Here is a 16,219-nt window from a genome sequence, read left to right on the forward strand (position 1 = left end):
TTTCAGAATTACTTTTCTCATTAATGCTATTTTTAACTAAATCAAAAATTGAGAAGTAGCAAAAGAATAATATTCACAATTGAGCCTCTCATTAGTTACTACTCCTTTTGTTTCAAAAAGAAGGACCTCCTTTCATTTTTGGTCTATTTCAAAAAGAATAGTCTTTTTCTTTCTTTTTGGTAACATTTTAATTTTAGTTTTTCACGTGGCATGTTTAAGGCTACAAGATTAAAGGACAATGTAGTATATTTGACATAACTTTAATTTAAGACCACAAGATTAAAAAGTCTTCTTTATTTTCTAAAACTCTGTGTCAAGTCAAACTAGGTCACTCTTTCTAAAACGGAAGGAGTAATAACTTTCATAACAGATGTGTAATGACCTATAATATTTTATTGTACACTTTTATAGTAATTTTTTTTAAAAAAAAAAATTTCACTGCAAACATGTCAAGATCTTCGTAATTTACCCTTACTATTAATGACTTCCTCGCTCCAATTTATATGACACTAGAGAACTCATCCGCGCTTTGCGCGATCATAAAAATACGAATAATTCATTAAATATAATATAAATAAAAGAGATATTTTATATATAACAATGTTTGTATCTAATATATATTTAATATATATGAATCTAAGTCAAAATTTCTAATATTTTTTAAGAGTTTCTCCTTACATAAAAAATATATAAAATAAAATAATTACACATTTTTATAAATGTGCACAGGTACAATTTGAATCCATAACGAAAAAACATAAGAAAATTACATGTGACAAGAAGCAAAAGAACGCAATATTTATTGTTGCAATTTATAATGATTTAAAAATAAATAACATAAATAAACTATTTTTTAAAGTAAAAAATAAACAACAGTGGAAATTATAGAGTTACAACAATTAGAAATTCATATAAAAATTAAACTTAAGAGGTACGTACCATAGCGATACATAAGAAAAAAAAATACAATACACATATCATTACGATTTTAATCATTAAAAAGGTAGAAGAAAAACCAAAAGCAATACATAATGTTAAGCTTTTGTCGATATCAACTTCACAAGCCTATCACTATTTGAGAGTTTTCTTCTTTTTTTATTCGAGTCAAACACAGGCATGAATATGATATTTAAGTGAAAATGAAGGAAAGCTTTAGATAGAATTTCATGAAACAAAAAAAATAAATTTATATCGATAAAAATAAAGGAATGTCATAAGTTGTCTTCACTTTTACATTTAATATTTAAGGGTTATGAATATGAAAAGGTAAAGAATATGAGAGTTATAAATATTATTATGTGTAACAACTAAATAAATGAGTTATGAAGGTAAAAATATTAAAACAATTATGGTGGAAAAGGACAAATAAAAAAGACATAAATATAGGACTTCAAATGATATTAATACATATCTATATCTACGTGGCAAATCTCTAATTAAATGGATCAAATAATTTTTAATTTTTAATATTTATTACTTAATTGGTATGTGAAGAGTCTTTGTTATAAATATGTTTTTCATAAATGTAATATTTATTTGTAATAAATTAAGTAGTTTATTTTTATAATAAAATAATTAATTTAAATTTGAGGAAAAGGCCAAAAAAAGGGAGAAAAAGGATAAATACAAATGGAGATCATATATCAACCTTGTCTATGTTTCTCCCTTATTATGTATAAAGAAATAGATTCATTAAGAAACACAATAAGTTAGTATAAGTTTATACATTTAAATTTGGGGGTTATGAGGAGTTATAGAGATTATAGAAATATAAGTTATGAAGATAAAAAAAATATAAATTACGAGAGTATATATATATATATAATGAAAAAAGAGATATTTCTTAGTTTAAGAAAGGAAAATGTATGAAATTAATTTTAGGAAATGACAAGTTTAAAATTTTAATTAAGTTTGCAAGATAAGTTTTTCCCTTTATTTATTTCATAGGATAAAATGAAAAGGTAAAAGTTTTAGCTAAATGAAAACATTTAACATATGATAAACAACAAATTACAATAAAAGTAAATTGGGCCTGATTATGCCAAAAGAAAATCATGTCTTTTATTAATTTTTTTCGTTCAAAACGAAGAAATAAATAAAAGAAGACAAAACAATATTAATTGAAATCAAAATAATGCAACAATGAATCTTAGGAAATTATTCAAACTTTTATACTAAGTAAAAGACGATAAAATAATATTAATTGAAATCAAGATAATACAACAATGAATCTTCAAAATGTTTGGAAATTATTCAAACTTTTATACTACTATGACAATCTCTCTTCATGAATCTTCCAAGACAATTAAGCTTTCTTCTTCATTTTGTTGAATTTGTATGAAATAATGTGAACATCCATTTGCCTCTGTGATGAATATTTGAATAATATATCTATGATCTTCATCAAAGTAAAGGTCATATCATGATATTATCTTTTCTATGTATTCTTTTTTTTATTATTAAGTACATGATTGATGAATAAAAAGATGAGGAAAAGAAAATTAAAAAGGAGAAAAAATCTATACTAATAAAAAGAAAGAACGAAAAAATCAAAATGAGCATTCAACATCTTCATAGATGATTGATATTTATAGATTGGGTAATCCAAAGAAATAGTTAGAAGGGAGTTGAAAACAAATGTTTTATTTAAGTAGAGAATGCAAAAAGATAGAGGTTTTTTTGTAACTCATTATATATAATTACAATAATAAATGTGATTGAATTTTTTAATTAATAAACAAATTATTTAATGAAAAAAAATGTCAAAAAAGGAGAAAAAAATAAAATAGAAATGGAGGTCATAGAGAGGTGTCACATCACCCTATCTTGATTCTCCTTTATATAGATACTAGACATCGCACGGGCCCAATATGTATCATGTTTTGTTTCAATTTATGTGACAAAGACAAAATTAAAGAGTTAATGAAACTTTAATATTAATTTTAAATAGTTTAAATTTTTAACTATTGTTAACTATGGTAAAAAAAATAAAATTGTCTTTTAACATTCTAAATTGCTAATTATTCTTGTATGATTTGTAATATCTTTTACGGAATTTTCAAATAATAAAAGTTATTTCTTCTTTCTCAATTTATGTGGTACTAATAAAATTTTGAGATTCAAGCAATTTTTTTTGTCTTTAAAATATTCTATTGTTAATTACTGTAAATTATTGTACTTTCTAAGTAATTTTCAAATAATATATAGGGAAAAGGGTCAAAATTGCCCCCAAACTATATGAAATAGACCATTTATACCCTTCATTACATTTTGGGATCAAAAATGCCCATGTTGTTATCCTAAGAGACCACAAATACCCTCAAGAGTTAACACCCCAATTTTTTGTTGACATGGCAAGCCACGTGGGACTAATCCTTCCACCTAAGCGCTGCCAACTAGGATTCACTACAAAAGAACTAGACCTTTAGCGGCAACAACAGTCGCCACAAAAGCCCAAAAAATCGTCACTAAAAGTTTTTAACATTAAATTCTAATTTTGTGTTTTTCTCTTCATTGTTTTTAAAAAACCAAAAATGATATCGATTAAGTAGAAGTTTGAAGACACTATATGTTTTATTTTATGTCATATGTAAATGTATAAAATGTACATTGATGCATTATATATATATAGTAGGAGATTTGAATCGAGAAGTAATTTTGATTATTTTTCGTAATAATATTGGATGTTTTTAATATGGATATTGCAAGTTATTTATTTTAGAAAATTAGGTCGCAATCGAAAATTAATTATCATATTTTTTTGTTGAAAAAATAGGTTTTACTAGCGAATGGTTGTTGGAGCCTTAGTCGCCACTAAAAATCACTCATAACCTTTAGTGGCAATATTTTGGAATTTTAAAAGTCAAGTTCTTTTGTTGTGAATCTTAGTTGACAATGCTTAGGTGGAGGGATTAGTCCCATGTGGCATGCCACATCACTAAAAAATTGGGGTGTTAACTCTTGAGGGTATTTGTGGTCTCCTGGGATAACTGCGGAGGTATTTTTGATCCCAAAATGTAATGGAGGGTATAAGTGGTCTATTTCGCATAGTTCAGGGGCAATTTTGACCCTTTTCCGTAATAGATATTATTTCATTTATCCAATTTATGTGTCACCGATAAAATTTGAAGAGTTAATCAGATCTTTTACATATTTTTATATCTTTTGAATATTTAAGTAAATAATTATTATGATTTATAATATTTTATACAATTATTTTAAATAAATTAAACAACAAACAAAACGAATTCATCATAGGAAAATTACCAAAGCATCCTTCAATACATCAATAATGGGTCCCACTTTTTGTTTTAAAAAATATGCATATTGGGAAGATATTTTTGTCCAAAGTGGAAATAGAATAAGTATAAAGCATTAAAGTCTTTTAAAGTTTTAAATTGTTAATTCTTATTGTATGATTTATAATACTTTTACGCCATTTTCAAATAATAGAGGTCATTTCTTCTTTCTCAATTTATGTAGTACTAAAAAAATTTTGAGATTCAATCAATTTTTTTTGTCTTTGAAATATTTCTATCTGTTAATTACTGTAATTTATAGTACTTTCTAAGAAATTTTCAAATAATATATATTATTTCATTTGTCCCAATTTATGTGTCACCGGTAAAATTTGAAGAATCAATCAGATCTTTTATATATTTTTATATCTTTTAAATATTTAAGTATTTAATTATCGTGATTTATAATATTTTATACAATTATTTAGTATAGTAAAATAAATTTAAAAGAAACAAACAAGACGAATTCATCATAGGAAATTACTAAAGCATCCTTCAATACATCAATAATGGGTCTCACTTTTTGTTTTTAAGAAATTGCACATTCGAAGGATATTTTTGGCCAAAGTGGAAATATTGTGTAAAAAATGTGTATTTATTGTGATTTTGAATGTTTTGTGAGTTAATAGGACGCACGCAAAGTTAAAGTGTCTTTTTGAAAATCTGGGACAACTTCAAGTATCACTTAATGTTTTTTCTTAAAATCTAATTTACTTTCGTAAACTATGTGTCAGATCAAAATCAGATTAACAAATTCAAAAGGAGTGAGTAATAAATAGCTCATACAATGACATATTTATTATTTAAATGGAAAAGAGTCAAAATTGCCCCCGAACTATATGAAATAGACCATCTATACCCTTCGTTACATTTTGGGATCAAAAATGCCCCTGCTGTTATCCTAAGAGACTACAAATACCCTCAAGAGTTTAACACCCCAATTTTTTTTTGATGTGGCAAGCCACCTGGGACTAATCCTTCCACCCAAGCGTTGCCAACTAGGATTCACTACAAAAGAACTAGACCTTTAGCGGCAACAACAGTCGCCACAAAAGCCCAAAAAATCGTCACTAAAAGTTTTTAACATTAAATTCTAATTTTGTGTTTTTTTCTTCATTGTTTTTAAAAAACCAAAAATGATATCGATTAAGTAGAAGTTTGAAGACACTATATGTTTTATTTTTATGTCATATGTAAATGTATAAAATGTACAATGATGCATTATATATATATATAGTAGGAGATTTGAATCGAGAAGTAATTTTGATTATTTTTCGTAATAATATTGGATGTTTTTAATATGGATATTGCAAGTTATTTATTTTAGAAAATTAGGTCGCAATCGAAAATTAATTATCATATTTTTTTGTTGAAAAAATAGGTTTTACTAGCGAATGGTTGTTGGAGCCTTAGTCGCCACTAAAAATCACTCATAACCTTTAGTGGCAATATTTTGGGATTTTGTGGCGACTTTGTCGCCACTAAAAGTCAAGTTCTTTTGTAGTGAATCTTAGTTGACAATGCTTAGGTGGAGGGATTAGTCCCATGTGGCTTGCCACGTCACTAAAAAATTGGGGTGTTAACTCTTGAGGGTATTTGTGGTCTCCTGGGATAACTGCGGAGGTATTTTTGATCCCAAAATGTAATGGAGGGTATAAGTGATCTATTTCGCATAGTTCAGGGACAATTTTGACCCTTTTCCGTTATTTAAAAGAAGTACTCCTTTTGGTTGAAAGCTAACAAGATAGTTACAATGTAACTAAATATTATAAAAATCTTTGCATTGTAGCTTATTATATATAGAATATAGATTTTCGGATTTCAAGATTCAAATAAATTTATCTTTAATTGTAAATTTTTCAAATATTTTTTAATTATTGTGATTTATAATACTTTTTACTTAGTTTACAAATATATAAATTTCATTTCAAAAAAATTGAAAATTACATATGCAAATTTCCAATCAAACTTAAATTGTTTGATTCGAGTGTCACATAAATTGAGACAGAGGAATATCTCCGTTCACTTTTATTTGTCACAATTTGACAAGTGTACAGAGGGAGTATTATTTTCTTAATAATAATAGGTATATTAAATATAAATATGACAAGTAAAAAGGGGATTATTTATTTTGGACCAAATAAATTAAAAGTAGGGTAGTTTTCGACAGCCCCATAACATACATGCTGATTGCTGGGGGTAAATTTGAAGATGCAAAATTCCAAAGACAAACTGAAACAAGTAAATGAAAATTACAGCCTCCACATTTTATTAGTTAAGCCCAAAACTGCACGCTAAAACCAACTCATAGAAAATGCCAAATCCAAAAAGTTGGAGAAGCTATAAATTATTTAAACCATCAACCACGTCATAGGACTAACAATTTAACAACCATACGCAATTTGTCACATTCATATTATTGTGTTTGTCCACACACTACTAGTAAAAACAAGCACAGATTTGTTTGAACCCCATCCAGGCTGAGTTAACTCATCTCTACATTCTGCTCATCTTCTTGCTGCTATTGCTTTTCCCCATACTTTTAGCAATGTCTCTAAGCACGAACTTCTGAATTTTCCCTGTTGATGTCTTTGGAAGCTCTTGTTTAATTATGACAGTCTTTGGTACCATATAATGTGGCAATTTGGCTCTACAAAACTCAATAATGTCTTTTTCACTGGCCTTATGTTTTCCATTCAGACTAGCAAATGCACAAGGAGTTTCGCCCCAGAATTCATCTGGCCTTGCCACTACTGCTGCTTCGTTAATCGCTGGATGGGTATACAACACTGATTCCACTTCTACACTGCTCAAATTCTCTCCACCACTTATGATCACATCCTTTGATCTATCTTTAATTTCTAAGTATCCATCAGGATGCATAACTGCCACATCCCCTGTGTAAAACCAACCATCATCTTTCATGCATTTTGACGTTCCTTCCGGGTCTTTAAAGTAACCCAACATGACACAAGCACCCTTTAGAACAATTTCTCCTAATGTTGATCCGTCCCGTTTAACACTGACTCCTGATTCTGGATCCACCACGTCAACGTCCGCCATCCCTAATGTCCTAACCCCTTGTCTTGATTTCAGCCTTGCTCTTTCATTTGCTGGAAATTTATTCCAGTGATTTTTCCATGTACAAGAAATAACTAATCCACCAGTTTCTGTAAGTCCATAACCATGATGGACTACAAATCCAAGGGACTCTGTTCGAAACAGGACAGCAGCAGGGGGTGGGGATCCTGCTGTCATTATATAAACAGGGTGTTTTAATGGCTTACTGTCAGGGGAATTCGACAACATGTTGAGTACCACTGGAGCAGCGCAGATATGAGTAACACCGTGTTTGTTGATCGAGTCATAAATGATTCCAGCATCGAATTTTCTCAAACAGATATTCGTTCCACCAACAGCAGCCATACCCCATGGATAACTCCATCCGTTTGCATGAAACATAGGTAGCGTCCATAAATAAACCGGCTGTTTCGGAACGGACCATTCAATCAACGAATCCAACGAAACAACGAAAATACCCCTATGGCTATGAACCACACCTTTCGGAGCAGATGTAGTTCCAGAAGTGTAATTCATAGCAATCGGATCAAATTCACTTTTCGGGCGAATCCAATTGAAACCCGAATCCCCTCTTTCAACCAATTCCTCATAAGTAGTGATAAATTCATCAGTTTTTGGAATTGGGAATTCTTCGTCCTCGATAAGAACGAGAACCGGACGGTGGAATTCAGGCGGAAATAAGGACAGAGCTTCGAGAATTAGGGATTTGGATTGACAATCAACGAAGAGGAGTTTAGATTCGCTGTGACGGAGGAGTACAGAGATAGTACGTGCATCAAGACGGAGATTAATGGTGTTGAGTACAGCACCAGCCATGGGAACAGCAAAATGAAGCTCATACATGGCAGGGATATTAGGGGCAACAACGGAGACAACATGATTTCTTTGAATACCAAAAGATGCAATGGATGAAGCAACTTTTAGGCAACGAGAATGGGTTTGGGACCAATTGTGAGTTGTGTTGTTGTAGACGATGGAAGGGCAATCGCCATAGATAGTAGCAGCTCTTTCCAAGAAGGTAATAGGAGTAAGAGGACTTGAATTTGGTGGCGTTGGCTTTAGCTCATCCATATTTTTCTGCTCTGTTTAAGGTCTCTGTTAATGCTATTATATAGATCCAATGAAACAAAAAAGTACTCCTACTCATTTTTAATTTTTTATTGGATTTTATATATTTATGTGATTATCTTTAAATGATAAGATTTAAAGATATTTTAGACACATATTAAGGAGTAATATATTACAAGTTTCTATAATTAATCTCTAAAATCGTGCGTTGCTTCCTCTTTCGGCCGTCTCTAGACTCTATATGAAGATTTGACTAAATAAGATTGTATTTAATGTATGGATTAGATTAATATTTAATGACAATAAATTGTGTGACATCAAATAATCAAATATTTTTGTAAATTACAGTTGTAAAGAAAACGTATCCCATTTATTGTCATTAAATAATAAAAAAAAAGTACTCCACTTGATTATTTCAATTCTCACAATTTAGAAGCATATTCCTCACGTTCTCTTATTATTACTCCATCCATCCGTTCCATATTAGTTGATCATTTTTCATTTTGCACAATACTTAATAGTAAATAATAAATAAAAAGATAATTTTACTAACTCATCCCTTAAAAACAAATGTGAATACTTTCAAAAAAAAAAAAATTTCAAGGGTAATATAGAAAAAATAATTAATTACTGATTTTTTGATTTAGTAAGTTGATCAATTAATATAGGACAACTATATTAATATGATGATCAACTACTATGTAACGGATGAGTATTATTTTTTCTTAAGATGATCTCATTGTGATTAACAATATTTCCAAATGAAACTCGTCCTCGAAATTGGGAGTATCAAAAATATTTTTAAAAATAAGTATCTAACGGGTGCATTTCACGTTAAAAGAAAAAAGAGAGAAAAGTAATTTTAAAAATATATTTTGACTAATAAATGTCATAGAAATTCTTTGACCAACTTCATGTCAAATATTTTGATGAAAATATATTTGATGTATTTGTTCCTATTGATTATACTCTCTTTATTATATATATGGTGTACAATTAATATATAATAAATTATGATATTAACAATATAAAAATTATTAATACCAGTATGAAGAAAAGTTTCCAGAAGAAATAAAATCTCTTATTCTTAATTGGAAAAATTTGATACGGAACTTTTTCTCCTCTAAGTGAGTCCTAATAGGTATGCAAATCTGAATTAATTAAATTATGAGATTTGTACACCCATACTTATTCAAATTGTATTATTCAATCCGAATCCAAATATTTGAATAATATAATTCTAATTTAATTAATAAATTCAGTTATAAAAATAATATGTTTTTATATTTAAAGATGATTAGGTATACTTATAAAACGAATCCATCTTCAAAAATTGAATTGTATATACACTACTAAAAAAATACTAGTAATCTGCGTTTAAAACTCTATAATCAAGAGTCCAGGACCCACATCTCAATTTTGATACTTCCTCTCCTTTGATATTTTACTAGTTGGGTTAGAATTTTTTTTTTAAAATAAATTATTATTCGATATCCGGTATACGCAAGCCTACACGTGGATGTGAAACCACGATGACTAAAATTAAATCGAACCGATTTCCTAGGTTTTGATTCCCCTCTGTTTGTGATGGATATATTTTATAAAAAATAAGAAGAGTAAATTTACAGTATCTTTCCGAGAAACCTCTTTATCCAATTATACCATTTTTTTGGTCAAAAAATTTCATCCACAATATTTTTTTTTAAAAAAAAAGATTCCAAAATATTGGTCAAACGCTATGGGAAAGCTACACTATGATCTTTAATTAATATATTCGTTCGATTCATTTTTACTTGTCATATTTAGACTTAACATATTCATTAAAAAAATCATTTATTAATTAATATTTAATATTAAATTTTGAAAAATGATTTAGATAATAAGAAAATTTTCGTACACATGACATTAAGTCTGGAGTTGATTTTGACTTTTGATTGAACTGCAACATTATTTATGAAAGATGTTTGAGATGTTGATTATTGTGTTATCATTAATATTACTTTCGCAAATATCTTTATGATTTTTGTTTCTTGAAAAGTTGGCTTACCATAAGTGTCATCATGATTTGAATTTTAGATCGTGATAATAATATCATTTGATAATCCTCAATATATATTACAACAAAATCAACTTCTAGCGACAATAAAATCAACATAAAAAATATTTTTAGCATAGTAATAATTCTTTAAATAAAGATATTGAGAATCATATTGTACATCTTTTATTTCTTATCTCTCTTTGTTATTCTTGTTTCAATCTTTTAATAAATCATATTACCTTTTTAGATTGATTTTACAACACATGTGAGGATTGAGAAAAGGAATAAACCATTAAATAGCAATCAAAGTCTTGTTTCTCTAGTGCCAAAATTATCTATTTTCATTAAAAGTGTATATCATAGTGACATTACTAATAATGTATAGATTCATCATTCACATATTGTTCACAAATCAAGGTTAGTGACTATGTCCTACCACTACTTTGGCAGAGATAAAAAAAACTCATCAATACATACTCCAATTACTACATCAAGTAGCCCTTTTTGCAGAATGGATCTTTTTCTTTTGGTGTCTAGTCAAAACATTAGTCTAGTAAAAGGACTCAACAATTCTGCATATATTATATGCAGATAAGGGCCAAAAATGTTTCTAACCTATTGAAAAAAAAATAAAAATATCCTCCTTTCATTTTTTGGTCTAAAGTTAATTTTTATTTAATTTTTTGTTCAAAGATACCCTTCCTTCTGTATTTTGGACTAAAAATACCCTCAACCCATATTTAAATGAATTGATTTTTCTTACTAATGAATTAATTCTTTTATTTACTCTAAAAGGCAAGTTCATTCCAAAATATTTATAATTTAAGTCTAACAATATTTAAAATAAAAATAAATTCTTTACGTTAACAAACTTTTTAGAAAATGTTTTATCCTCCCCTATTTCAGCATCATTATGATAATTATGTTTTTAAATTTTTTTAATGATAATTATATTCATTAACTCAATTCCCGCAAAATCCACAATAGTTTGGTATATATATATATATATATATATACTATAATTAACTAACTAAATTTTGTCCCTTTTTCACTCTCTATTATTAAAAATTTTGACAACATAAAAATTCTATTTTTTATTTCAAATATAGTTAGATTTAAATATTTTCAATATTTTGGGATAATCTAATATTAAGAATTTGAATAAATAAAAAAATACTTTTAGAACAAAAAAAAACTAATTAATAAAAGAACTCAATTTAATTAAATTTAGGTTGAAGGTATTTTAGACCAAAAGATGGAAGGAGAATATTTTTAGACTAAATGATAAAAAGAAAATATTTTAAAGCCTTTTTCGATTGATTAAGGATATTCTTGACTCTCTTCTTTTTCATTTATGCAAGTTTTTGTAGAATTTTTTTTTTCTCTTCTTTGCAAGAAAAAGATCAAATAAAAATAAAAATTAAACTAGTATGGAACTGTAGGTCCAAGTTGTTTTGATAAAGCTTTATATATTTCCAAAAAAAGTACTTTGGCGGAGGACAACGACAAACATGATAATATTCGGTTGAAGTCAGAAAAAAGAACTTACAATTATTAGACATTGAATTGTAAAAAAATAAAAAAAATTAGTATTTGGGATCGTGATTTTGCAAGCAAAAGTCATAGTTTCACTTCAAATAACTAATTATATTATGAAAATCTTTTCAAATAATATTTTGGTTGAAGTTGAAATAATAAAATATTTTCTATGGAAAAGTTAGCTTACGTCTCCAATTGATCAACCACCTAGAGATAGAGATTGATCAATTGACTCTAATTTAAAAATTATTCAAGTCTTGATGAGCTGTTAAAATTTAACGTTTTATACAATCTAACAACAATTGTATTACGTATTTCCTTTTAAGGTGTACCGGTGACAAACCTTAAAAAAATCATTCAATTTGAACCATAAAAAAAAATAGCTTTAGAGTAAATTTTAGGTTTAGCAAACATAAAAATTATATTTGTATACTATAACTATAGTTTGTATAATTGCTCTCCATAGCAAATTTTATGTTTGCTATGGCTATTAATCTGTATATTTCGGTATACATATACATAAAAAATATGTATTTGGGTCTATTTGTATATTTCGGAATTAAATGGGTCCTGATTTGTATATTTCGGTCTATTTGTATATTTCGGTATACAAATGGGTCTTGTATTTGTATATCTCGATATACAAATGGGTCCTGCATTTGTGTATTTGTGTCTATTTGTATATTTTGGTATACAAATGGATCCTGCATTTGTATATTTCAGTCTATTTGTATAGCAAACATAAAAATCATATTTGTATACTATAACTATAGTTTGTATAATTGCGCTTCATAGCAAACTTTATGTTTGTTATGGCTATTAATCTGTATATTTCGGTATACATATACATAAAAAAATATGTATTTGGGTCTATTTGTATATTTTGGTATACAAATGGGTCCTGATTTGTATATTTTGGTATACAAATGGGTCCTGATTTGTATATTTCGGTATACAAATGGGTCCTGTATTTGTATATTTCAGTATACAAATGGGTCCTACATTCATGTATTTGTGTCTATTTGTATATTTTGATATACAAATGGGTCCTGCATTTGTATATTTCGGTCTATTTGTATATTTCAGTATACAAATGGGATGGCAAAAAACATGGAATGTTTGCTGCGAATTACAAATAAAAGAAATTATGGCTATAACATTTAATTTGAATTAATAGTTTGTTATTTCATACAATTTTCCCACTCTTCTAAAGGGAAAAATTGTATGAAATAGCAAACTATTAATTCAAATTAAATGATATAGCCATAGTTTATTTTATTTGTAATTCGCAGCAAACATCCCATATTTTTTTTCTTCTGGTTCAGTACACAATCAACCATTTTCGATATACAATTACCCATTCGGTATACAAATGTATAAAATGTGTTTATATAAAGCGAGAGAAAAGTGTATATACAAATACAAATATATATTTCGTCATATACACTTATAATTATACAAAACAAATCTTATTATACAAATTACAATGTATAAATGAATTTATACAAAACTGAACAATTTGTATAAAATTGGATGTATCTAGCGAATTATACAAATCAAAAGCTCTATAACAAATATAAAATTTACTATGGAATACAATTATGCAAACTATAGCACTAACATATCAATATGATTTTTATGTTTGTTATACGCGAAAGTTACTCTTTTCTAAATGCCCCACAATCCATATGCTTCAAAAGGAATGAATTATGACACTTATTAAAAAGTAAGTTAATTGTTATGAATATTTTATTTATGTGATATCCACTAAATGTAATCTCTTCATCTCCTAACCAACTTTTAACTATTATATTCCACCTCCTTTATGATCTCAAATCCTTGTAGTATTATATTTTCTTGGGATAATTGTACAGAATGACAAATTTATAATCTAAAATAAATGGAGTAGCTATTATTTAATTTAATTGCGTCCCGTAACAAACGTTTGTCAGTCGCCTCTCTCCCTCCAAATTCTCGCTTGCTACTCTCCCTTTCTTGCTCGCTTCCTCTGTGCTCGCCTCTCTCGCTTTATACCACAGAATTATATAAATTGTGTTTCTGTTTGTATAAAGCGAGAGAAAATTGTATATACACATGCAAATACATGTATATTCGTCCTATACACTTATAATTATTATACAATAAAAATATTCCCCTGCGCAGTTCTCTTTTGCCTTTCTCTCTTTCTCGTTTTATACAACACAGATTATACAATATAATGTAAAATTTATGTTTGTATAATGTATAATTTATGTTTGTATAAAGCGAAAGAAAATTGTATATACACATGCAAATACATATATATTCGTCTTATACACTTATAATTATACAATACAAATATTCCTCTGTCCAGTTCTCTTTTGTCTTTCTCTCTTTCTCGTTTTATACAAACACAGATTATACAAATATAATGTATAATTTATGTTTGTATAAAGCGAAAGAGAGAGCGATTTTTGATATACAAATATTTTGTCAACGATTTATACAAACGAGAGGCTAACAACAATTTATACAAATGGCCTGCCAGCGAAATTATACAAATCTGAAGAGGAGCCAACGAATTATACAATTGCTTCTTTTTGTATATATGTATAGCGAAATAGACATAGCTTTCAATTGTATATGTATAGCGAATTATACATATATATGGAGCACAATTATGCAAACTTTGTTATAGCATACAAATATGATTTTTTTGTTTGCTATATGTGAAAGTTGCTCTATTTTCTTCCTGTTGTCCATTATACTATTTTAAAATGTCTAACAATTTTGGTTTACTTTATGAAATTTATGAATAAATTTATATTAAATTCCTAATTTACCCTTATCATTAGTTATAGTCATTTTCCTATTATATTTTTTAAGACATTATATTTATTATATTCAAAAGATAATATAGTATAATTATCCTTGTATTTATAATTTTTAAGAAGTGTGCAAAGTTAATAGTGGACGAACATTGTTAGACGGAGGAAGTATCTACTATATTCTTCGTAATCTTCACCATAATTATCATTTTTAAAGGCTAAAGCCATGTTATGACTAACCTCTTTTGGTTGTGTCTGGACAAACCAAGTAAAAACACAAGAATATGAATGTGACACATGCATATGGTTGTTAAATTGTTAGTTTCTATGATGTGATGGTTTAAACTTTAAATTTATACTCTCTACAACCTTTTGGATTTGACATTTATCTATATACTCACAATTAACTTTCTGTCTAGTTTTTTTTTTTTTTATAATAATAAATCATAGTCATATATTTCTAAGCAGATATTATTATGGGTAAATGATAGAAATCACATACTTTTAAGACAAAATTACAAGTTATCCCTTAAAAATTTATAATTATAGAAATCCCTCAAACGGATACAATAATATAACCGCTGATGCATTAATCTGATGCGCGAGATACATTAATCATTAAGTAAGATACATTACATTTTATACATGATACACTAATTTGATGCGTGAGATACAATACTATAAGCGTTGATACATTAATCTGATGCGCGAGATACACTAATTTGATGCGCGAAAATGAGAAATTTTGGAAATTTGTAAAACTTATAGGGGATAATGGTAATAAGTAAACTAAAATGTGAGATTTCTGTAATTTTTCCAATTATTTATGTTTGCCTTGTGTATGTATTCCAATAATGTCATTTAATATTCCCTTCGTCTCTATTTAGGGTGTGTTCGGTATGAAGGAAAACATTTTTTGGAAATGTTTTCCAATTTTCTCATGTTTGGTTAGGTTAAATGTTTTGGAAAATGTTTTCCAAATCAACTCATTTTCCTCAAATTTAAGGAAAATGATTTCCCTTCAAAATTTAAGGAAAACATTTTCCAAAACTCTCTTCCAACTTCAAACTACAATTATTTTTTTGTTGAAAAAATCAATTTATTTTGTCTCTACCCTCAAACCAGCCCCCCAACCAACACCCCCAAAAAATAATAATTTAAAACTTGTTTGTAAATTCAATTTTTTTACTCACCCTCACCCCTACCCCTACCCCCACCCCCTCCCAAAAAAATATTAAAAATTATTTTTAAAAGATATTTCAAATTTCAATTTTTTATTTTTTACCCCGACCCACTACCCTCGCCCCCCCCCCCCCAATCAATTTTTATTGTTTTTAAAAAATATTTTCAACTTCAATTTTTTATTTTTTCATCCCGATTCTCAATAA

At 27.8% G+C, this 16,219-nt stretch overlaps 2 protein-coding genes across 5 annotated transcripts in view; one reads left to right on the forward strand and one right to left on the reverse strand.

Annotated features, from left to right (window-relative positions):
• LOC125834553 (auxin response factor 8-like) overlaps positions 1–16,219 on the forward strand; it is a 771,942-nt gene that overhangs the window by 583,840 nt on the left and 171,883 nt on the right. The window lies entirely within an intron of this gene.
• Positions 6,403–8,453, reverse strand: LOC125834564 (2-methylpropanoate--CoA ligase CCL4-like). Its single transcript, XM_049513706.1, has one exon. The coding sequence runs from the start codon at positions 8,448–8,450 to the stop codon at positions 6,795–6,797; it is 1,656 nt and encodes a 551-aa protein (XP_049369663.1). The 5' UTR covers positions 8,451–8,453; the 3' UTR covers positions 6,403–6,794.

The sequence above is a fragment of the Solanum verrucosum genome, unplaced genomic scaffold (assembly GCF_900185275.1).
Source record: "Solanum verrucosum unplaced genomic scaffold, falcon-dt-bn FXZP01000287.1, whole genome shotgun sequence".
NCBI classification, from domain to species: Eukaryota; Viridiplantae; Streptophyta; class Magnoliopsida; order Solanales; family Solanaceae; genus Solanum; species Solanum verrucosum.

Bases quoted from the DNA above. Each gene is read 5' to 3' on its own strand.
- LOC125834564 (XM_049513706.1), bottom strand. From the start codon at position 8,450: ATGGATGAGCTAAAGCCAACGCCACCAAATTCAAGTCCTCTTACTCCT.